This window comes from Oncorhynchus gorbuscha, linkage group LG16 (genome assembly GCF_021184085.1).
Source record: "Oncorhynchus gorbuscha isolate QuinsamMale2020 ecotype Even-year linkage group LG16, OgorEven_v1.0, whole genome shotgun sequence".
In the NCBI taxonomy this organism is placed as follows: Eukaryota; Metazoa; Chordata; class Actinopteri; order Salmoniformes; family Salmonidae; genus Oncorhynchus; species Oncorhynchus gorbuscha.
In genome coordinates, this window is record NC_060188.1 from 16,761,674 (window position 1) to 16,785,031 (window position 23,358).

At 44.4% G+C, this 23,358-nt stretch overlaps 1 protein-coding gene across 1 annotated transcript in view; it reads right to left on the minus strand.

The window, feature by feature from the left end:
- Nucleotides 1–23,358, minus strand: part of LOC123998705 (E3 ubiquitin-protein ligase SMURF2) — a 61,757-nt gene that overhangs the window by 22,764 nt on the left and 15,635 nt on the right. Inside the window, exons 2-4 of the mRNA XM_046303795.1 lie at nucleotides 8,260–8,298; nucleotides 6,502–6,610; nucleotides 1,344–1,477 (exon numbers count right to left, since the gene is read on the minus strand). Of these exons, the coding sequence (XP_046159751.1) occupies nucleotides 1,344–1,477; nucleotides 6,502–6,610; nucleotides 8,260–8,298 (282 nt within the window). The remainder of the gene's footprint in view (nucleotides 1–1,343; nucleotides 1,478–6,501; nucleotides 6,611–8,259; nucleotides 8,299–23,358) is intronic.

A 23,358-nucleotide genomic window follows, 5' to 3' on the forward strand; every position in this document is an offset into this window, starting at 1 on the left:
TATGGGATATGTACTGGAACAGATGGTCTGTAGAGTGGCCATGGACCGTAAAAAAATCACTGAGCATCGGTACCGAGCAAGCCTGCAGTTCACGACAGAGGTCAAACATTTGACAAATATCTGCACAAAGCCGGCACTATTCCACCCAGACTGAATATGGACATGAACCCCTGCCAATGTCTGGAAACTCTTTGTCTACATTCTCTGCCCAGGCTGAAAAACAAAGCAAAAAAAAGGACCAAAGAAATGTCAGGAATACCATGTTGCCTGCAGACATGAGAAATGCCACTATCTGTTCACTGTTGTCTGAGTGTCATGCAGATCAGCTCAGGATGTACGTCTAGACTAAACAGGGACCAAAACATGGTCTGTCAAACCATTACAAGACCGGGGCAATGAGCGTGCACACACAAACCCAAAGCCCCCTAAAACGCCTGTGGACAGGACACAGTGGAACAGCTGCAAAAAGCACAAGCGAAAGAATGACAAACATACACTTGAATAAGACCACAACCGAGGGACATAACAAATCTATGCTTACATTTAAATAGCTGTACAATTATGTATGTCTGAGTAAAATGACCGGTTGTCTAGATTTGCCGACCGAGATAAACGGAGGTTAGTCACTGTGGCGCATGCATGCTGCCAGTCTATGGGACAGACAAGGGTGGAGGGCGTGAGGAGGGGGGAATGAGAGGAAATGCAGAGGCAAACTACTCACAGCTGAGGCACAGGGTTTGGGTTTTCCATGAAAACAAGTGTCAGGGGCTTCTAGGAAAAGCAGTGGGATTTTGTCCTTTTTCTGTCTACAAGACTGTAGCAGGCCTATCAGCATAGTATACATACAGTGTGAGGGGGAGGCCCTTTGGTAAAGCCATCACTGGGTCCCTGCCTGGCTGCCACTGCTGAGTTGGCTTGGAGCACCAAGCCTCAATCTCATTTAGCCATTTGCTTCTGACATGACACGTTTACAGTGATTGTGGGCTGATGCTGATTGTCTTTTCCTGTTCTGGCACTGCAGAATGTGACCCCTCTCACAACCTGGTCTGTGCCCTGTCAGGAATAGGGAGAGAGTGTGCACATTTGTGAGGGTACAGCTCAATGTGTCACTGTGACAGGAGAAGGGGATTATTAGCCTGTGACTCCGCTAGCCTGTGACTCCGCTAGCCTGTGACTCCACTAGCCTGCGACTCCACTAGCCTGCGACTCCGCTAGCCTGTGACTCCGCTAGCCTGTGACTCCGCTAGCCTGTTTGTGGGACAGACAATTTTTAACTAGACAGACATTACCTCACAGCATTAAATACACACACACGCACACTAATTCAATCTGGTAGTCCTTACAGCCGGTGTCTTTGAGGCGGTTGATGGCGTTGGATAGAAGGCGTACACAGCCCAGGAAGCCAGCCCCCTGCTTCTTATGGATCTTCTTGTGGTTCCACACGCTGATGGTGATGGAGTCAGACTTGCCAATATATCTGAGGAGAGAAGAGAGAGTCCAGTCACATCCAATGTACTGTAGATGTTACTAAAGCCTGTGTGAATGCACTGTTCCAATAGGCCAGTCTCTGCCTGGATGTCCCCGCTGGGGAGGCACACATCCGCTCGGGGCTGCCTGTCACCGCGGGCTGCGTCCCCACAAGAACACAGTCAGGTGTCTGAGAGGGATTTTCCACCCGACGTCTGTGAATGTGCGACTCCCGACCCCGAGTGTCTGGGTACTAGACGGACGAACACAGACAGATCCTGTGAGTCAAATCATCCAAAGACAGCCCTTTGACCCAAAATCACCCAGAGGGAGAGAGAAATGAAAGAGACAGGGAGGAGGAGAGGCTGAAAGAGGGATAGAAATAGGATAGTGTAAGTGAGGAAAAGAAGGAGAGAGTGAACAGTTGAACCGTGACATTACTCCCTGACTGCCTCTGTTATCACTCTGTGTGTGTCAGTCGAGGCCTGGGTATTAAACTCACACTACGTGAATCTGACGTGGCACATCTGTTCAGCCCAGTTCTCTTCCTCAGTGTAAAACTAATCATCCATACAGTTAGCAGACTGCATCCCACTATAATTACCATGCTGCTTACAGAAACTAAAGGGATGTGAAACAATGGGGCTGTGAGTAAGATGTCTGGACATTTTGAGTAGAAGCCAAATGCCTGTCTGGGGTGCTATCTGAGAGCATTAGAATGCAGGACAGATTTGTAGGGGGGAATTATCACATCTAACACAGATCTGGATATGATTATTGTATCAAATAATAAGGGCAGTAGACTAGACATTGGATTAAGCTTTTCAATACAAGATACAGTATTTTTACATATAGTATACACATGCCAAACATACCAAACTCTCAGATAATATGATTACTTGTAATAAGATAAGAGTTTCTCCTCTTAGGCCATCTCTTATGTTATCTCTGGTTGGTTGAGGTACAGTATATGGCATATTGTTTGGCAGTTGGTGCTAGGCAGGCCAGGCTGTCACACTTCCTCAGCAGGCAGGATAGGACCAGCTGGGCCCTGGGGACACTACCGCCACCTGTTCCCCCAGTCCCCATAGCAGCAGAGATGGGACAGAGAGGGACAAGGGCCTAGGCCAGGCTATGGGACCACAACATTGTGCACGTGTCTTTTCATCCCAATATTTGTATTTATGAAGTTATAGGAGATTAATTATATATATCAGTGATGTGCACAATACGGAAGTGGTCTGACGAAGCAGATGCTAAGCTACAGCACTGTTTTACTAGCACAGGCTGTAATATGCTATGCGATTCATCCAATAAAAGGCTAGAGCTGCCGGTTTCAATGAGCAGGAAGGTATTCCGGATGCTTATAAGAAATTCTGCTACAACCTCCAACGTGCCATTAAACAGGAAATTTGCCAATACAAGACTGAGATTAAATCATACTACAACGGCTCTGACGCTCGTTGGATGCGACAGGGCTTTTAAACTATCACGGGGTACAAAGGGAAACCCAGCCACGAGCTGCCTAGTGACGTGAGCCTTTCCAGACGAGATAAATGCCTTCTATGCTCGCTTCGAGGCAAGCAACACTGAACCATGCATACAGTTCATTGACTATAGCTCAGCATTTAACACCATAGTGCCTTCCAAGTTTATTACTAAGCTAAGGACCCTGGTACTGAACACCTCCCTTTGCAACTGGATCCTGGACTTTCCGACGGGCCACCCCCAGGTGGTGGGGGTAGGCAACAACACATCCGCGACGCTGACCTTCAACACAGGGTGCGTGCTTAGTCCCCTCCTGTACATGCCCCCATCCACATCCACGGGACTGTAGTGGAGTGGTGAAATTATCATGGTCTACACTAGAGGTCGACCGATTAAGATTTTTCAACGGCGATACCGATACTGATTATTGGAAGACCGAAAAGCCGATACCGATTAATCGGCCGATTTCATTTTTTATTTATTTGAAATAATGACAATTACAACAATACTGAATGAACACTTACTTTGACTTAATATAATACATCAATAAAATCAATTTAGCCTCAAGTAAATAATGAAACATGTTCAATTTGGTTTAAATAATGCAAAAACCAAGTGTTGGAGAAGAAAGTAAAAGTGCAATATGTGCTATGTAAGAAAGCTAACGTTTAAATTCCTTGCTCAGAACATGTGAACATATGAAAGCTGGTGGTTCCTTTTAACATGAGTCTTCAATATTCCCAGGTAAGAAGTTTTAGGTTGTAGTTATTTTAGGAATGATAGGACTATTTCTCTCTATACCATTTGTATATCATTAACCTTTGACTATTGGATGTTCTTATCGGCACTTTAGTATTGCCAGTGTAACATTATAGCTTCCTTCCCTCTCCTCGCTCCTCCCTGGGCTCGAACCAGCAACACAACGACAATTAGCGCGAGCTAACTAGCTAGCCATTTCACTTTGGTTACACGAGCCTCATCTCGGGAGTTGATAGGCTTGAAGTCATAAACAGCGCAATGCTTGACGCACAACGAAGAGCTGCTGGCAAAACGCACGAAAGTGCTGTTTGAATTAATGTTTACGCGCCTGCTTCTGCCTACCACCGCTCAGTCAGATATTGCGGTCGGATGCCAAGCAGTTGCCAGTCACGGGCAGGCCTTCAAAATTGTCAAAGACTCCAGTCGCCCAAGTCATAGACTCTCTGCTACTGCACGGCAAGCACATCTACCGATGAACAAAGTCTGGAACCAACATGACCCTGAACAGCTTCTACCCCCAAGACAAATAGTTAACCAACCAACCTAGACTACCTGCATTGAACCTTTTTGCACTAACTCTTTTGACTAATCACTTACGCTGCTGTTACTGTTACCTAGTCACTGTATACCTATGTACATATCTACCTCAAATACTTCGTACCCCTGCACAACGACTTGGTACTGGTACCCAATGTATATAGCCAAGTTATCGTTACACATTGTGTATTTATTATTACGTGTTTTACTTGTCTATTATTTCTCCATTTTCTTTCAGCGTTGTTGGGAAGGGCCTGTAAGTAAGCATTTCACTGTTAGTCTACACCTGTTGCTTTCGAAGCATGTGACAAATAATATTTAATTTGACATATTATACTTCTTAGTATATGTCACGCCCGTCGTCGTTGAAATGACTGGACCAAGGTGCTGCGTGGTGAGCGTACATTTTCCTTTATTTATGTAAATGTCGCCAACAAAACAAGAAACGATTGTGAAGCTTACTTGGGCTGTAGTGCCACTAACAAAGATAACTACCCACCAAATAGGCTGCATAAGTATGATTCCCAAATAGAGACAACGATTGACAGCTGTCCCTGATTGAGAACCATACCCGGCCAAAACATAGAAACAGAAAACATAGACATAAAGAAACTAGAATGCCCACCCTTGTCACATCTTGGCCTACCCAAAATAGAGAATAAAAGCCTCTCTATGGCCAGGGCGTGACAGTATAAATGTAGTTTGAAGCGTGCTGAACAAGAAACTGATAGGTTTGTCCCCTGGTTTGTCTCTAATAGGGCTACAGAGCTGTATTACAATACAGCATGTCTGCGCCACATACTTTAACTGGGCTGGATAGGAGTCGAGGAGAGGCAGTTTGCCAACGAGACACAGTCTGCTATCCTTGGCATTCAGGCCACTTCTGCAACAATGCTGGCTGGGGTCAGCGGTCATAGGCCAGTCTGTTGGTCAGACCACTGATGAGGCCCTGACGTGTCAATGTTGCCATGAGCACATACACTTCCTCACGCTGTGCACATAACACCAATGGAAAAAAGCTTCAGTGCCAATTAAGCAAAGGCTTTTCTGGCTCTGCTGAGCGTGAGCACCAGGTGTTTCAGACACCATTTGAATATGTGTGAGTGTGCTCAGCTACCCTCAGTCAATTAGACTTCACACACTGAGGAGAGTCCATGTGCCTTAGCATGGAGTAGTAATCCTTAACCCTGACACACAGAGGGAAGGCACCTAAAGGTTTAACATAGTCATTAACAGGAAGAAACACAGGCAGGTTCCAGATGATATAAAAACTGGAGAGGTGTGTGTGCGTGCGTTTGGCTCCGTCTTGGGAGCACACAGGTCGATGTCCTCCCATCCATCACCGTATCCAGCACTCTTTCTCCTCCACAGTGGGACTGACTGACTGAGGGCTGTATTTCTCTCCTGTCAAACAGGACATGAACAGCTAATTAAACAGCCATGTTGGGAGAGGGTCTGGTATCCTGAGCAACCAAACAAACGGAGACATGTGCTTCCTCTTTCTGTTACCTACGCGTGACGCCTGGATAAACACTGGGCAAATACTGGAAACTTTCCTCCCCCCTCTTTTTTCCAGGTTGTTTTCACAAGACACGCAGTCCTTGGGAAAAGTGACATGGGTGAAACAAGACATGCACATATCTGCCCAAAAGGTAAAAGGCTTCTGAGATTAGTTTCCCTCCCCACGGTTCTATTTAAATGTTTTTCTTTTTCATGTTAACTACCCCAGTGGAGTTGTCATTGCTGGCCTACAGATAAGTGAGAGGATAGACATAAATACAGCTTACTGTAAGGCATTCAGATCCTGCAGAATCAATGTGTGGCACTTCCCTGATGCCCTCTTGGCACATTGGAGTTGAGTGAGGGAATGCTTAGATCACAGGTGGAGCCTTAATTGGCGAGGACGGGCTCATTGTAATGGCTGGAGTGGAATAGTATCAAATATATCAAACACATAAATTCCACGTGTTTGATGCCATTCCAATCACGCTGTTCCAGCCATTATTATGTGCTGTCCTACCTTCAGCAGCCTCCACTGGTGTAGATATAGCATAGAGGGCACTGGTGATAGTTATAGAGAGGGGCCGCAGTTCAGCAGAATGCTGGTTCATTACTAAATCAGCAGGTTAAGGTAAGGTTTCTGTTAGATACACGGTTTCACATCTAGTCATAGCTGCTTCTATATGAATGGTATGTCAAGTGCAAGCTCTGCACTATCCATTATGTTAGTTGAGTGATGAGGGGACTCACAGGTCGTAGTGCTGGTTCCACTTGGGGTCGAGTGTGTTCTTCACGGTGTCTGTGGAGTGACATTGTCCTGAGCCGTCCACCACCACTTTGGCAAAGGGATCAGGGAGGCCTACAGGGAAACACACACACACACACACACACACACACACACACACACACACACACACACACACACACACACACACACACACACACACACACACACACACACACACACACACACACACACACACACACACACACACACACACACACACACTCAGCACACTGGCCTGGCCAAGGACATACTGTACTAGGAGAAAATGTTACAGGCATCACTCCATCATTATTTGATGATTTCATTATGCAGATGGAAGTGAGACTATCTGGTTTCTGAAAGGGGGAAAAGAGGTCATCTGAAGAAAACTACTGAATAACATTCTATGACAGTCTAGGAATGGCTGATGTGTAAATCTGATAGTGAATCTGAGCCGAGTGACTGATATCTAGAGATACGGGTGGACATGACATTGACACTAATAGACAGACCTGAGGGACCTGTTGGATGACTTTTACCTGCACATAGCCTGGGTGTGGTGGACACACAAGCTCACGGACACACACACACATATGCCACGCAGGCCCACACAAACAAAACAAAACTGCACTTAGAAATACATCTCTCTGTATACATAAACACACTATCCCACAGAGACAAGTCTGCGTTGCTGCCACACAAGGCAGAGTTCTCTCCACCCAGGCCCTGACTGAGTGAGTGTTTACTCAGCCCCTGAGTGCTGGAATGGGAGGAATGGGCACCAGAGAAACCACCTGAGTCAGGGACCTTAACACACTCCCTCTCCATGACAGCCTGACCCAAACACACCCAAACACTGGGGCCACTATGGACACCTAGCACACACTGGAATGTTGTGCTGTTTCACTCTGAAATGGACTAGCTTTAAATGTCAGTGTAACGTTTTATTGATATCCCATATTTAACCTCCACAGAATTGCCCCAATTAGGCACATTTGGGCAGACTTAATAAATAATTTTGAACAGAAATGCAATGGTTCGTTGGATCAGTCGAACAATTTGCACATACACTGAAATTGCGCCTAACCTGGAAAAATACATTGTATTGCATTTCAAAGATGATGGGGATGATGATCTTTTACCAGATCTAATGTGTTATATTCTCCTACATTCATATCACATTTACACAAACTTCAAAGTGTTTCCTTTCAAATGATATTAAGAATATGCTTGTCCTTGCTTCAGGCAATTAGATTTGGGTATGTCATTTTAGGCGAAATTGGGGGGGAAAGGGTCCGATCCTTAAGAGATATTTCGGACCTGTGTGACTCAATGCATGAAATGTGAATGAAACAAAGGGAATAAAATAGTCCTAGTTTTGTTAGTTGTTTTATTGGCTAATATTGATAATAAGCTACATCATTGTGATGTGGTGAGCTCATCTTTCTCCTCGCAAACATATCAGTAGTAACATTACAGGCTACTAACCCTTTCCTCTTTGCTGGTGTAGTGTAGTGGTTGGTTTAGTGTGTTAGCATGGCGTTCTGCTTGTAGGGAACTCTAGCAGCTGGCAGCAGGCCCTCTTTAATCAGCTCAAACTGACCCACATTTCACATTTCTCACGGGGGATACATATCTCACACTGCAGACATCAAAGCCCTCAAGCCCCCTGACTATGAAACTATAAAGCCATTTAACATGGAGTCGAGGATCAGAAACACAGCTTTCACTGGGTTACTTACGAAAGAAATCTTTCTTCACCAGGTTTTTGGCACAGAGGACTGAAAGAGAAGAGGAGAATGAGGTGTTATTTTTAATCGTTGCCGATAGACATATTACAAGTGATACACTGCTGCTCAGGGAACTGAATCGAAAAGCGCTCCATCTTGGATATGGATAACCCTGGTTACATTACACAAGCAGCAAGAGCATTTATTTTATAATGTGTAATACTGAAGCTAAGCAGGGTTGGTCCTGGTCAGTTCCTGGATGGGAGACCAGATGCGGCTGGAAGTGGTGTTGGAGGGCCAGTAGGAGGCACTCTTTCCTCTGGTCTAAAAAAATATCCCAATGCCCCAGGGCAGTGATTGGGTACACTGCCCTGTGTAGGGTGCCGTCTTTCGGATGGGACGTTAAAACGGGTGTCCTGACTCTCTGAGTTCATTAAAGATCCCATGGCACTTATCGTAAGAGTAGGGGTGTTAACCCCGGTGTCCTGGCTAAATTCCCAATCTGGCCCTCAACCATCATGGTCACCTAATAATCCCCAGTTTACAATTGGCTCATGAATCCCCCTCCTCTCCCCTGTAACTATTCCCCAGGTCGTTGCTGCAAATGAGAACATGTTCTCAGTCAACTTACCTGGTAAAATAACGGAAAAAAAAGAAAAAAAAGTAAGACAAGTAGTGTGACTTTTAGGTGATAAAGAAAACACATGAACATATATCTTGAACATTTTCATCTGAATCTTCGCAACTAGCTAACCGCAATCCCGGGTGACAACTCCTGGCTAGCGTTTCCATCACGGAGCAAGCACCAATTAGCCTGAAGCTAGCCCGGCCAGGGCTCCTGTGCTACCACCGAAGCCCACTCCTGGGCTACAATATCCAGACCCCTTCTACTGCCGGTACGGGGCACGGAACCCCGCCGAACTTCTACGACTGGAATACCGACATAATCTGCCTGAGGATTCCAACAGGCCCCTCAGGCGCGACGCCCGCTGTAGGCCCATTCTGTACTAGAGGTCGACCGATTATAATTTTTCAACGCCAATACCGATTACTGGAGGACCAAAAATAGCCGATAACGATTAATCGGACATTTTTATTTATTTGTAATAATGACAATTACAACAATACTGAATGAACCCTTATTTTAACTTAATATAAAACATCAATAAAATCAATTTAGCCTCAAATAAATAATGAAACATGTTCAATTTGGTTTAAATAATGCAAAAACAAAGTGTTGGAGAAGAAAGTAAAAGTGCAATATGTGCCATGTAAGAAAGCTAACGTTTAAGTTTCTTGCTCAGAACATGAGAACATATGAAAGCTGGTGGTTCCTTTTAACATGAGACTTCAATATTCCAAGGTAAGGGGTTTTAGGTTGTAGTTAATATAGTATTTATAAGACAATTTCTCTCTATACCATTTGTATTCCATATACCTTTGACTATTGGATGTTCTTATAGGCACTTTAGTATTGCCAGTGTAACAGTATAGCTTCCGTCCCTCTCCTCGCTCATACTTGGGCTCGAACGAGGAACACATCGACAACAGCCACCCTCGAAGCATCGTTACCCATCGCTCCACAAAAGCCGTGGCCCTTGCAGAGCAAGTGGAACAACTACTCCAAGTCTCAGAGCGAGTGACGTTTGAAACGCAATTAGCGCGAACCCCGCTAACTAGCTAGCCATTTCACATCGGTTACACCAGCCGAATCTCGGGAGTTGATAGGCTTGAAGTCATAAACAGCGCAATGCTTGAAGCACAGTGAAGAGCTGCTGGCAAAACGCACAAAAGTGCTGTTTGAATGAATGCTTACGAGCCTGCTGCTGCCTACCATCGCTCAGTCAGACTGCTCTATCAAATATAAAATCATAGACTTAATAACATAATAACACACAGAAATACGAGCCTTTGGTCATTAATATGGTCGAATCCGGAAACTATAATTTCGAAAACAAAATGTTTATTATTATCGCATATACCCTGACTCTGCTTGCAATGAATGCAAGAGAAGTGACACAATTTCACCTGGTTAATATTGCCTGCTAACCTGGATTTCTTTTAGCTAAATATGCAGGTTTAAAAAATATATACTTCTGTGTATTGATTTTAAGAAAGGCATTGATGTTTATGGTTAGGTACACGTTGGAGCAACGGCAGTCCTTTTTCTGCGAATGCGCACCGCATCGATTATATGCAACGCAGGACACGCTAGATAAACTAGTAATATCAACAACCATGTGTAGTTAACTAGTGATTATGATTCATTGATTGTTTTTATAAGATAAGTTTAATGCTAGCTAGCAACTTACCGTGGCTTCTTACTGCATTCGCGTAACAGGTAGGCTCCTCGTGGAGTGCAATGAAAGGCAGGTGGTTAGAGCGTTGGGCTAATGTTAGTTAACTGTAAGGTTGCAAGATTGAATCCCCGAGCTGACAAGGTACAAATCTGTTGTTCTGCCCCTGAACAAGGCAGTTAACTCACCGTTCCTAGGCAGTCATTGAAAATAAGAACGTATTCTTAACTGACTTGCCTAGTTAAACGAAGGTGTAATTCTTTTTGACATTTTTTAAAATATTTGTTTTAAATCGGCCAAATCGGTGTCCAAAAATACAAATTTCCGATTGTTGTGAAAACTTGAAATCGGCCCTGATTAAATCGGCCATTCCGATTAATTGGCCAACCTCTAGTCTGTACACTATGCCTTGAATCTATGCTATCGTGCCCAGAAACCTGCTCCTTTTACTCCCTGTTCCGAACGTGCTAGACGTCCAGTTCGTATAGCATTTAGCCGTACCCTTATCCTACTTCTCTGTTCCTCTGGTGATGTAGAGGTTAATCCAGGTCCTGCAGTGCCTAGCCCCACTCCCCAGGTGATCTCATTTGTTGACTTCTTTAACCGTAAAAGCCTTGGTTTCATGCATGTTAACATTAGAAGCCTACTCCCTAAGTTTGTTTTAATCACTGCTTTAGCACACTCTGCCAACCCGGATGTCTTAGCCGTGTCTGATTCCTTGCTAAGGAAAACCATCAAAAACCCTGAAATCTCCATTGTCAACTATAACATTTTCTGCCAAGATAGAACTGCCAAAGGGGGCGGTGTTGCAATCTACTGCAAAGATAGCCTGCAAAGTTCTGTATTACTATCCAAGTCTCAACCCAAACAATTCAAGCTTCTACTTCTAAAAATTCACCTTTCCAGAAACAAGTCTTTCACTGTTGCCGCTTGCTATATATAGACCTCCCTCTGCCCCCTCGATACCATATGTGAATTGATTGCCCCCCATCTATCTTCTGAGCTAGTGCTACTAGGTGACCTAAACTGGGACATGCTTAACACCCGGCCATCCTACAATCTAAGCTTGATGCCCTCAATCTCACACAAATGATCAATGAACCTACCAGGTACAACTCCAGATCCGTAAACACGGGCACCCTCATAGATGTCATCCTAACTAACTCACCCTCCAAATACACCTCTGCTGTTTTCAATCAAGATCTCAGTGATCACTGCCTCATTGCCTGCATTCGTGATGGGTCTGTGACCAAACGACCACCCCTCATCACTGTCAAATGCTCCGTAAAACACTTCTGTGAGCAGGCCTTTCTAATCGACCTGGCCGGGGTATCCTGGAATGACATTGACCTCATCCCGTCAGTAGATGATGCCTGGCTATTATTTTAAAGTGCCATCCTCACCATCATAAATAAGCATGCCCAATTAAAAAAAAAATAGAACTAGGAATAGATATTGTCCTTGGTTCCAGACCTGTCTGCCCTTGACCAGCACAAAAACATCCTGTGGCGTTCTGCATTAGCATCGAATAGCCCCCGTGATATGCAACTTTTCAGGGAAGTTAGGAACAAATATACATAGGCTAAGGCTAGCTTTTTCAAAAATAAATTTGCATCCTGTAGTACTCAAAAACGTTCTGGGACACTGTAAAGTCCATGGAGAATAAGAGCACCTCCTCCCAGCTGCCCCCTGCTCTGAGTCTAGGAAACACTGTCACCACCGATAAATCCACAATTATTGAGAATTTCAATAAGCATTTCTCTACGGCTGACCATGCTTTCCACCTGGCTTCCCCATACCCTGGTCAATTTCCCGGCACCCTCCACAGCAACGCGCCAAAGCCCCCACCATTTCTCCTTCACCCAAATCCAGATTGCTTATGTTCTGAAAGAGCTGCAAAATCCCTACAAATCAGCCGGCAAGACAACCTGTACATAGCCCATCTATAATTTAGCCCAAACAACTACCTCTTCCCCTACTGTATTTATTTATTTTTGCTCCTTTGCACCCCATTATTTCTATTTCTACTTTGCATACTCTTCCACTGCAAATCTACCATTCCAGTGTTTTACTTGCTATATTGTATTTACCTCACCACCATGGCCTTTTTTTGCCTTTACCTCCCTTATCTCACCTCATTTGCTCACATTGTATATAGACTTATTTTTCTACTGTATTATTGACTGTATGTTTGGTTTATTCCATGTGTAACTCTGTGTTGTTGTATGTGTCAAATTGCAATGCTTTATCTTGGCCAGGTCACAGTTGCAAATGAGAACTTGTTCTCAACTAGCTTACCTTGTTAAATAAAGGTGAAATAAAATAAAATAAAAATAAGCTGACAACCAGGTGATGAGTCAATGCCATGAGGAACTCTCCTGTTCCGCTCCAGAAAATAGACCCACATCAACATGCTTTATAGCTATAGTAGTTGATTAACAGCAACTCAACCAAGAAAGTAACTTGACGATAGTGTATATGGGCACTTGTTGGCGACATGCTGAATCATAAGGCATTCGCACATTAATTCAATATACTCTTCCCCACAGCAGCCAGCCAGCCTGCAGCAGCAGAGTAGTAGATTGGGCAGATCCCCAGTGAGAACCATGGAGGGGCTGCTGAGGCAATGAGGCAGAGACACTTAAACACCCTCCACTGGGCCTGGAAAAATGGCCACCTGGGTGTCTGGAGCCACCGACACACACTCAGTCACTTACCGTAATTTCCGGACTATAAGCCGCTACTTTATTCCCACACTTTGAACCTCACGGTTTATACAATGACGCGGCTAATTTATGGATTTTTCCCGCTTTCACAAGATTCATGCCGACAAAAAATGCATATGATGCAGCTTTCAAGTTGAAGGCGATCGATCTGACTGTTGGAAAAGGAAAGAGAGCTGCTGCACGGGAGCTTGGCCTTAATGAGTCGATGATAAGACGTTGGAAACAGCAGCGTGAGGAACTGACTCAGTGCAAAAAGACAACAAAGGCTTTCAGAGGGAAGAAAAGCAGATGGCCCAAAGTATTTGCAGCCACTCGACATCAGTGTAAATCGTGCATTTAAGGTGGCGCTCCTTGTTCAGTGGGAGTCTTGGATGACAAGTGGGGAGAAATCCTTCACTAAAACGGGCTGCATGCGAAGAGCAACTTATGGTCAAGTCTGCCAGTGGGTCCTGACAGCGTGGAGCATTGTCAAAAAATCCACTATCATCAACGGGTTTCGTTGCTGCGTGTTGAAGGGGCAGCATGAGCTCAGCGGGGTATTTGCCTCCGGATGAAAGTGACGAGAGCGACAATAAAAAAACAATCCAACATCGGATGAAGCAATTCTGAGGCTATTCATCTCCGACACCGAAGGAGATGACTTCAGTGGTTTCAGTGCACAGGAGGAGGAAGATAGTGACCAAGTTAATTTGTTTCAATGTACCGGTAGGCACCTGCGGCTTATAGACATGTGCGGCGTATTTATGTACAAAATACATATTTTTAAATAATTGGGTGGGTGCGGTTTATATTCAGGTGCGCTTAATAGTCCAGCAATTACATTTACTCAGCCCCGGCCCAAGCCCAGTCCCTCTGGTCCACTTCAGTACAGACACAGCCACAGGCATGAATGGCCTTTCTATTGTTCTTCAATTAACTTTGTGTATTTTGTCTATGTATGTTTTGGGCCATTCCGGTCACATCCTACTGATCAAAATCCACCCACTATGCTCACTACCAGCGCAGTTCAATACCACCCCCATAGACGCCAGCTGCGGTGCGACAGCCGTCTATAGTTTCCATGTGAGTTGATTTCAGATCTTTGAGAGATGAAATTGGTCTCGTGTCTGGCGGGCCCCAAGGCCGTTTGTGTGTCTTCTCTCAACAGAGACCTGCTCACATGCAGGTGTGTACAGACTTTACTTTGCTAACACAAATAAACAAAGGCAGGCCCATAGGGGCAGACAGCAGCCTAAGCCATTGAATCTACAACCACCGCTATTCATCTGCCCCTCCCCACCCACCCACAGCCAAACACAGGGAGAACCACAGTGCTTACACTGCATGTGAAACATAACCTGACTCCTAAATCAATTTAGGTCTGAGCTGAAACAACGTATGAGAGGGAACAGAACACCATTTAAGAGTGCCATGGACTGAATTAAACACACAAATCACAGACCACAGTGTGAAACACAAACATCTACACATGGTGTTTACTGATACACTCAGCACACACAAAGGGTTTCTGGGTTTAATGAAAATTACACCATTAACATGGAGAGGAGGGAGAAAAATAGGTCTTAACCGAATCTAAACCCTCTTGGGGGATGGGAAGGGAGAACATGCTCGACAGACGAGGAAGAATTTCTTCCAGCAAACATCCCTGGGAATGTGTTCCGTTCCAGTGAAACCCACCTCATTACTCAAACATCTGGTATGCATCTCCCTCAGTCAGTCTCACACACACACTGTATGCCAGTCACACACACCACAGGCCCCTGAAAGGGTCCACAACACCTCGCTCTGCACATCCGCTCTAGCTTCAGTGATCTAATTAATTATTTACAGGCAGAGAGGTGTGAGAGAGAGAGAATGTCGGGGTGTGAGGTGCTGTGAGGGGGTGAGGAGTTGTAAGACTCAGGTGACAGCACTCTGTGATATCACTATTCAGGTCTCGCTTCTTTTACAACCAAATACGGGCAGATCGACATACGCTGGGTCCTGAAAACTAGCTACATAGTGTGTTTCTCAAAAAAGATGATTTAATCAACAGAAATGGACTCTCAAAGATGGTAATTTTCTGTATTTTCACAGCTGCAGCGGAGCAAAGCTACAGGAGATGGACATGAACAGTTCAAACGTTACAGGGAGTCCCAGTGAGAAAGGGCAATGGTGAGTCTCATGTAGCCAACTGTAAACTGGCAGAGAGGAAGAGGGAAGCGAGAGGAGGCCGGTGACACAATAGGCCTGTCTGACTGTGGTAGTGAAATGACACATCACGGAACACCAGAACTTGCAGTAATGTCCCTCTGACCGGGACATGAAAACCAACAGCTTTCTGTAAGCATACATTAAACCTAGCCATCAATTCAGCAGGAAAACAACACAACACTTATACATGTAAAATATAGAACAGGCCGAATTATAGCACAGCAGACCCAAGACAAAACCACTGAAATTACAGAGATAACCAGACAATGGCAGCAGAGAAGCCAATGCTGAGATAGACTGCAGCACATGAATGGAGCACCGGACTGCAATCATCATCCAATGTAAGCCAACCATCAGAACATGAGAGGAGTTCTCATTACTATGGCCCTGTAAAATCTGCGATGAGGAGAACGGGGATGGAATCACAGTATCCAGACTAGAGTTCGACCGATTATGATTTTTCAACGCCGATACCAATACCGATTATTGGAGGACCAAAAAAGCCAATACCGATTAATCGGCCGGTATTTATTTATTTGTAATAATGACAATTACAACAATACTGAATGAACACTTATTTTAACTTAATATAATACATCAATAAAATCAATTTAGCCTCAAATAAATAATGAAACATGTTCAATTTGGTTTAAATAATGCAAAAACAGAGTGTTGGAGAAGAAAGTAAAAGTGTGATATGTGCTATGTAAGAAAGCTAACGTTTCAGTTCCTTGCTCAGAACATGAGAACATATGAAAGCTGGTGGTTTCTTTTAACATGAGTCTTCAATATTCCCAGGTAAGAGGTTTTAGGTTGTAGTTATTATAGGAATTATAGGACTATTTCCCTCTATACCATTTGTGTTTTCATTAACCTTTGACTATTGGATGTTCTTATAGGCACTTTAGTATTGCCAGTGTAACAGTATAGCTTCCGTCCCTCTCCTCACTCCTCCCTGGGCTCGAACCAGCAACACAACGACAACAGCCACCCTCGAAGCAGCATTACCCATGCAGAGCAAGGGGAACAACTACTGGAAGGCTCAGAGCGAGTGACGTTTGAAACGCTATTAGTGCGCGCTAACTAGCCAGCCATATCACTTCAGTTACACCAGCCTCATCTCTGGAGTTGATAGGCTTGAAGTCATAAACAGCGCAATGCTTGACGCACAACAAAGAGCTGCTGGCAAAACGCACAAAAGTGCTGTTTGAATGAATGTTTACGCGCCTGCTTCTGCCTACCACTGCTCAGTCAGATACCTAGATACTTGTATGCTCAGTCAGATTATATGCAACGCAGGACACGCTAGATAATATCTAGAAATATCATCAGGCATGTGTAGTTAACTAGTGATTATGATTGATGGTTTTTTATAAGATAAATGTAATCCTAGCTAGGAACTTACCTTGGCTTACTGCATTCACGTAACAGGCAGTCTCTTTGTGGAGTGCAACGAGAGAGAGGCAGGTCATTATTGCATTGGACTAGTTTACCGTAAGGTTGCAAGATTGAATCCCTGAGCTGACAAGTTAAAATCTGTTGTTCTGCCCCTGAACAAGGTAGTTATTAATCCACCGTTCCTAGGCCGTCATTGAAAATAAGAACGTGTTCTTAACTGACTTTCCTCGTTAAATAAAGGTATATAAAAAAAACACTAATACATTTGTTTAATTAGTTAAATCGGCACCCCAAAATCCCGATTTCCGATTGTTATGAAAACCGTCCCTAATTAAATCGGCCATTCTGATTAATCGGTCGACCTCTAATCCAGAAATTAATACAGAATTCAACCATATAAATTGTTTTACTGAATTTAGTAGGGAATCAACTAAATGTATTGAAAATTAATTAATTTGAGCAAGCTTATCATATATAAGACATGAACAGAATACATCAGTGATATGTATTTCCTGCAACTTTCTGAAGAGTTAACGAGAATTCCCCATCTGTGTATGCGCAGTGAGAGCGTCTACCACTTTTTGTAGTCGTTAGCGATGATGCTAATGAAAAGTCTTCTGGTAGATGGAAAGGCATTCCAAAAAACCTTCTCAATAAAATGTTAACTACAAAGTAACCTATGCTTAAATGGATTATTTACATCAATCTAGTGCGTATTTATTCCATGTGTAACTCTGCTTTGTTGTTTGTGTCGCACTGCTTTGCTTTATCTTTGCCAGGTTGCAGTTGTAAATGAGAACTTGTTCTCAACTGGCCTACCTTGTTAAATAAAGGTGAAATAAATCAAATTAAAAGTTTGTTTCGCAAATTCTACCATCACATACACCACAAAAATAACACTAAATAATGGCCTCTTGCTATGTGCTACACCCCAAAATCTACATTTATAAAAAATGTCACAGACCTCAAGTGGTCTCCTGATGTGGTTTAAGCATTGTTGTAGACTTACAATATCCAATTTAGTTGTTTTTCTATTTAAAAAAAAGTTTGATTTGGAGAGTGAAAACCAGAAATAAACAGGGGGAAACAAAAACCTTGAAAAACTAAACTGAGAATATGGAATTAGGCAAAAACCAAAAAAATTCTAGGGACCTACCTTACATACAGACAAGCGTAAACTCAGACACCATGGGCCAATTGCCTGTCCTTCAGTCAATATATAGCCTAACCACCAATATAAGTGGTAGGATAGGTAGGTCAATGTTATGCAGGTATTGAGCAGATAATCTGACTGATCACGTAGTAAACTAGAGTGAAGACCGGCTGTAAACTATAATGATGTACACATATTTCCGTGAGTCCGGCCCTGACTGTCTGATGGGTTTCCCCGGAGAAGGGCAGCTAAATTAACCTACCGTGGCTAAACATGGCGGGCTCCAGATAATGTCGCTGGTTGACCCCAGGAAAGGGAACGCCGTGGTCAGATAGGGCTCTATGCCAGCGGCTCAGCAGGCTTCCCCTTTGGATGGACGGATAGACTGACTGCAGTAGGATCCCGGAGATGGACCTGCTAGACGGTACACAGTGTCCCGGTCCACTCTTCAGGGGTGTCACCCCTTATGGAAAGGAGGGCTGAATCACTCGGCTCTGCTTTATACTTTTACAGGGAGAGGATTCAGAGAGTTATTGACTCTTACATGAACACAAAGGGTTATGGGACCCTTGGTTTGTACCTCACTGTCACTCATTCGGGACACATTTTGGTTAGTTAGTGATTTCAAGGGCTCTTTCCCATGGTAGCGGAGCACTTGCCTCTCGTGTGTAAATCTGACTGTCAAACAGCCACGCTCTTAAATGTTTCCCCGGTGATGGTTGTTTAATACTTCTCATGGTGTTACATACACTACATGACCAAGAGTATGTGGACACGTGTTCGTCGAACATCTCATTCCAAAATCATGGGCATTAATATGGAGTTGATCCCACCTTTGCTGCTATAACAGCATCCACTGTTCTGGGAAGGCTTTCCACTATAGTCCATTATTCCTCCTCCAACAAATTTTACAGTTGGCACTATGCATTGGGGTAGGTAACGTTCTCCTGGCATCCACCATTTCCAGATTCATCTGTTGGACTCCCAGATGCTGAAATGTGATTCATCACTCCAGAGAACGCATTTCCACTGCTCCAGAGTCCAACGGCGGCAAGCTTTACACCACTCCAGCCGACGCTTGGCAATGTGCATGGTGATCTTAGGCTTGTGTGCGTGCGGCTGCACAGCCATGGAACCCCATTTCAGGAAGCTCCAGACGAACAGTTATTGTGCTGAAGTTGCTTCCAGAGGCAGTTTGGAACTATGTAGTGAGTGTTGCAACTAAGGACAGACGATTTTTACATGCTCCGCGCTTCAGCACTCGGCAGTCCCGTTCTGTGAGCTTGTGTGGCCTACCACTTCACGGCTGAGCCATTGTTGCTCCTAGACATTTCCACTTCACAATAACAGCCATTACAGTTGACCGGGGCAGCTCTAGCAGGGCAGACATTTGATGAACTGAAAGTCACTGAGCTCTTCAGTACGGGCCATTCTACTGCCAATGTTGGTCTATGGAGATTGTATGGCTGTGTGCTTGATTTTGTACACCTGTCAGCAACGTTGTGGCTGAAACAGCAGAATCCACAATTTAAAGGGGTGTCCACATACTTTTGGTGAGATAGTGTATTTACAAGTAGTTTCTAAATAGTTTCTAAATAGGAAAGAACTGATGGAGGATCTGAATGTAGAACAAGGAAGAGAACTGTAGGGGGACAGTCAGAGAACCATCTCCCATCTCACCAATACAGAATATTGCATTAAACAGTCCATAAGCCACTGAAGAAACAGAGCAAACACCATGTCGCTGACAGAAATATATTAGCCATATGATCCAACCTACGGAACACCCTCATTAAATCAACTTTCTGTCATGATAGCTTTGTTTAATGACATAAAGTTAAATGATTGTCCCCATTTCCTGCCAGCACACAAAATTCTTTAAATGTATGGGTTTCTAGGAAGTCTGTCCTGATGACAGGAGCCTTCCCTAAGAAAAGGAAACCGGCCAGCTTGCACCTACAGGGCGGCATCGTAAACCTATTTTTTATTGGTCACGCCGGGCGCACTTTCTCATACTCACACACTGACAAATATATAGCTCTCTCCATCCAGGCACATAAACATGACCACACACACACACATTTCAAGCATTTCGCTACACCAGCAATTACATCTGCTAAATATGTGTCCAATTAAATTTGATTTGACACACACGTAAATATAGAGAACGCAACGTCATGGGCACTTGCACACACAAGACACAAAAAGCGCCACACTCACAATCCTGGGGAAAAAAAGTAGAAATGTAAAAAACATTATTTTGGTTAGTTAGAATCACATAATTTATTTCCCATGTCCACTTTTAACAAAATGCTGTTCTCAAGGAGTTGCGATTTTTTGCACAACCGAGTAATGTACTTGCCAAAATGAATAAGGGTGAGGGGTTTGATTGGGAGGGAGCTAACTGGAGAGTCAAAAATGGTACAAAAAAGTGACAATTCTAACCAATTCCACCTTATTGCCCATGTGGAATGGTTTTGACTGGATGGGATACAGCTTTAGTCATATTTTTCGTAACGGGTTAGGAGAACTTACACAAAAGGTTAGGAGAACTTATGCAGCAGGTTAGGAGTATTAACATAGCAGGTTAGGAGAATTAGGTTAATGTTAGGAAAACTTTTCTACTTTTGATGTTCATTTGGCAAAAGCAGTTTCCCTTCTAGCCATGACTATGCGGAAGGAAAAATATCAGCCTTATCCAAAACCCACCCCTGGTGCAAAACTAATTTTCCAAACATTTCTCACCCTGTCTGCCCCTACTAAACACTCCGGAAAAACATCACGTAACCCTCTGCATCTTGGTGCATCTTAAATCCTCAGTCGCCATAGCGACGGCGGTATCGAGTCAAGGCTGAGAGAAGGGTCTCTCTGTGTGTCTGTGTTTCTCATTCTGGTCGCGCTGCCGCCAGCTCAAAGACCCAACGACTGCAGTGTGACTGACAGGGAGGAAAGACAGCACAATTGAGCTGCTCACAACGGGAGAGGAGTAGGCTAATGAGTGTTGACATTTAAAACTATGAATACGGTAATGGAGAAGAATACCACACACAAACAAAAACACTATAATAGAGGTGGGCTCAGAGGCATTCCTAATTGTTGTATAGCAGTGGAATGAGTTGAGTGTGGATATGACAGGGTGGACAGAGTAGACTTGTAGTGTACAGTTATTCAATGGTGTCACCCTTGTACCAGGCGCGGCGCTGCAACATCAGTCAACTAAGGCATCTGTGGGGGTGACAAAGTGAGTAATAGCTGCTGTATATCACAGCTTGAACGCTAATGATAACCACGCCGCACGCTCCTTCCCTCCATCACCAGGCTGTCCACACAGCCTTCATAGGGAACTGGCATCACATGCAACTCTGATAAATGACAAAAGCCTTTTAGGCTAACATATTCTACATTTACTCTACATTCATATCTAAATGGCCCACAACCAAACAGCTGGAGAGGAATTTGAAGCTGCAGCTGGAAACACATTCAGAAACCCACCCACACACACTCGTATGACCCATGAAGCCTCATCTCTTAATATCCTGTTAAAGATGTGGTATCACTTAATGTCCTCCTACAAGCCCTGAGTCATTGGCACCAACAGGAACAAACAAGTGGAACATATCTAATGACTAAACTGGAACATAACCGGCATTCCAGCATGGGAAGCAGAGGAGTTGTGTATCCTCCTTGTGTCTGACAGTCAGTCAGTGGGATATTAGTCACATCATAGGTTTCCAAATCACAGGCCAAACTAGGTAGCTTCCCAAAAGGGGGGGGGGGGGTCAGCAAACACCTCAACCTCCTGGTCTTCTCGGTCAAAATCAATGAACAGATAGGTTAGAGGCAGGCAGAGACCTTGAGTGTAAAGTTAAAGTTCCACCTATGGAGAAAGAGAAGTGGGTGAGTCTCTCCCAGGGCTGGACACAAAGAGACCCAGTGTCTGGGGACTCAATGCACCCCACCACTCAGGCCACCTGGGGAGGGAGAGGTCACATGACACACTGAATGAGCAAACAATCACTAACCAAAACAAAATGGAGGCACTTCAGCTGGATCCCACACATCTCCCACTCTCTCTCTCAAACACACACTCAAACTATAACCCAGTGGGATGGAACATGGGAAATGGATGCTGTGGGGAAAAAGGGGAATTCACAGTGCTGCCCTGGTGTACAGCTCTGTGGTTAACCATCACACTGGAGTGCCTGTGGAGGAGGAGGAAGTGGGGGTGTGGGAAAAGAGAACTGCCTTATAAAAACCCACCATTACCAGCCTGTCCAAAGTCAAAATCAGGTCTGGAATTTAACAAAAGAGGGACATGTCAAAATCAACCTCTTTCAGTGTGAAATCATAATTGTGTGACCTAAAATAATAGTGCTGCTGCTGCTAACCCCTGCACCACCCTTCCCATCCACCTGGTTCTCCTAGTCCAGTGTCCTGACCCAATCCACCAGACAGTCTGACATCTCCCTGGAAAGCCTGCCTGCCAGCCTGTCTCTAGCCCTGTTTTGACTCCAGGACTGAGCGCTCTCATTCGCAGCATTGTTCTTCTGTAAACAAAAAGCTTCCTTTCCCCCCAACCACTCCTCCTTTCACTGCGCCTTAAAAAAAAAGAGAAGAAAGATGGAAGGAAGGAAGGAGAGGGAGAGAGTTTGGATCAACAAGTGTTGGAGGTGGACCAGGTCCTAATCGGTAATCACCAATCTTCCTCCTGCAGCCTGATCCATCTCCTGGTTTCCCCACTCTCGAGGACGAATATCCCTCTGCTTCCAGCCAGCCCATTAGGCGCTGGTGAGTTCTCAAATCCGGGCCTGTCTAGGCTCTCATTCCAAGATAATGCAAGTCTTATCTGGGCTGGGGCTTCCATTGCCTCTCCACAGAGGAACAGTGACAGGACAATATGACTCACACACACATAAAAGGGTTCAATGGGAATCGAGACAGTAAAATAAAGTCTTCATGGACATTCTATAGGGTAGTTGTAGACATTAAATGAGGGTAGGTTATTTATATGGCCTATGTGTTGTGTGTCATGGTATGTTTGCCATGGCTGGCTGGGCTAACATGAGCGTGCCACACGCTCCAGAAAGCCCTGCGTAGTGGGACAGTTCAGTAGGTTTGCCACTGGGCAGGACTCTCCTCTCTATGTGTGCACTCATCTCTGCTCCGGACAAAAGTGGGTTGTTTTTTAAAGACTTTGCCACACCACTTAACTGTAGACCTGAATGTAGCCTTGTTGGGCAGGGTGGGGGTTAGTGGGGGAATGCAGAGTAGAATTTCATCAAACCCAACTCTTCAGAACGCAAGTGTAGAAATGTGGTTGGGCCAAAGGACTGGTAAAAAATGT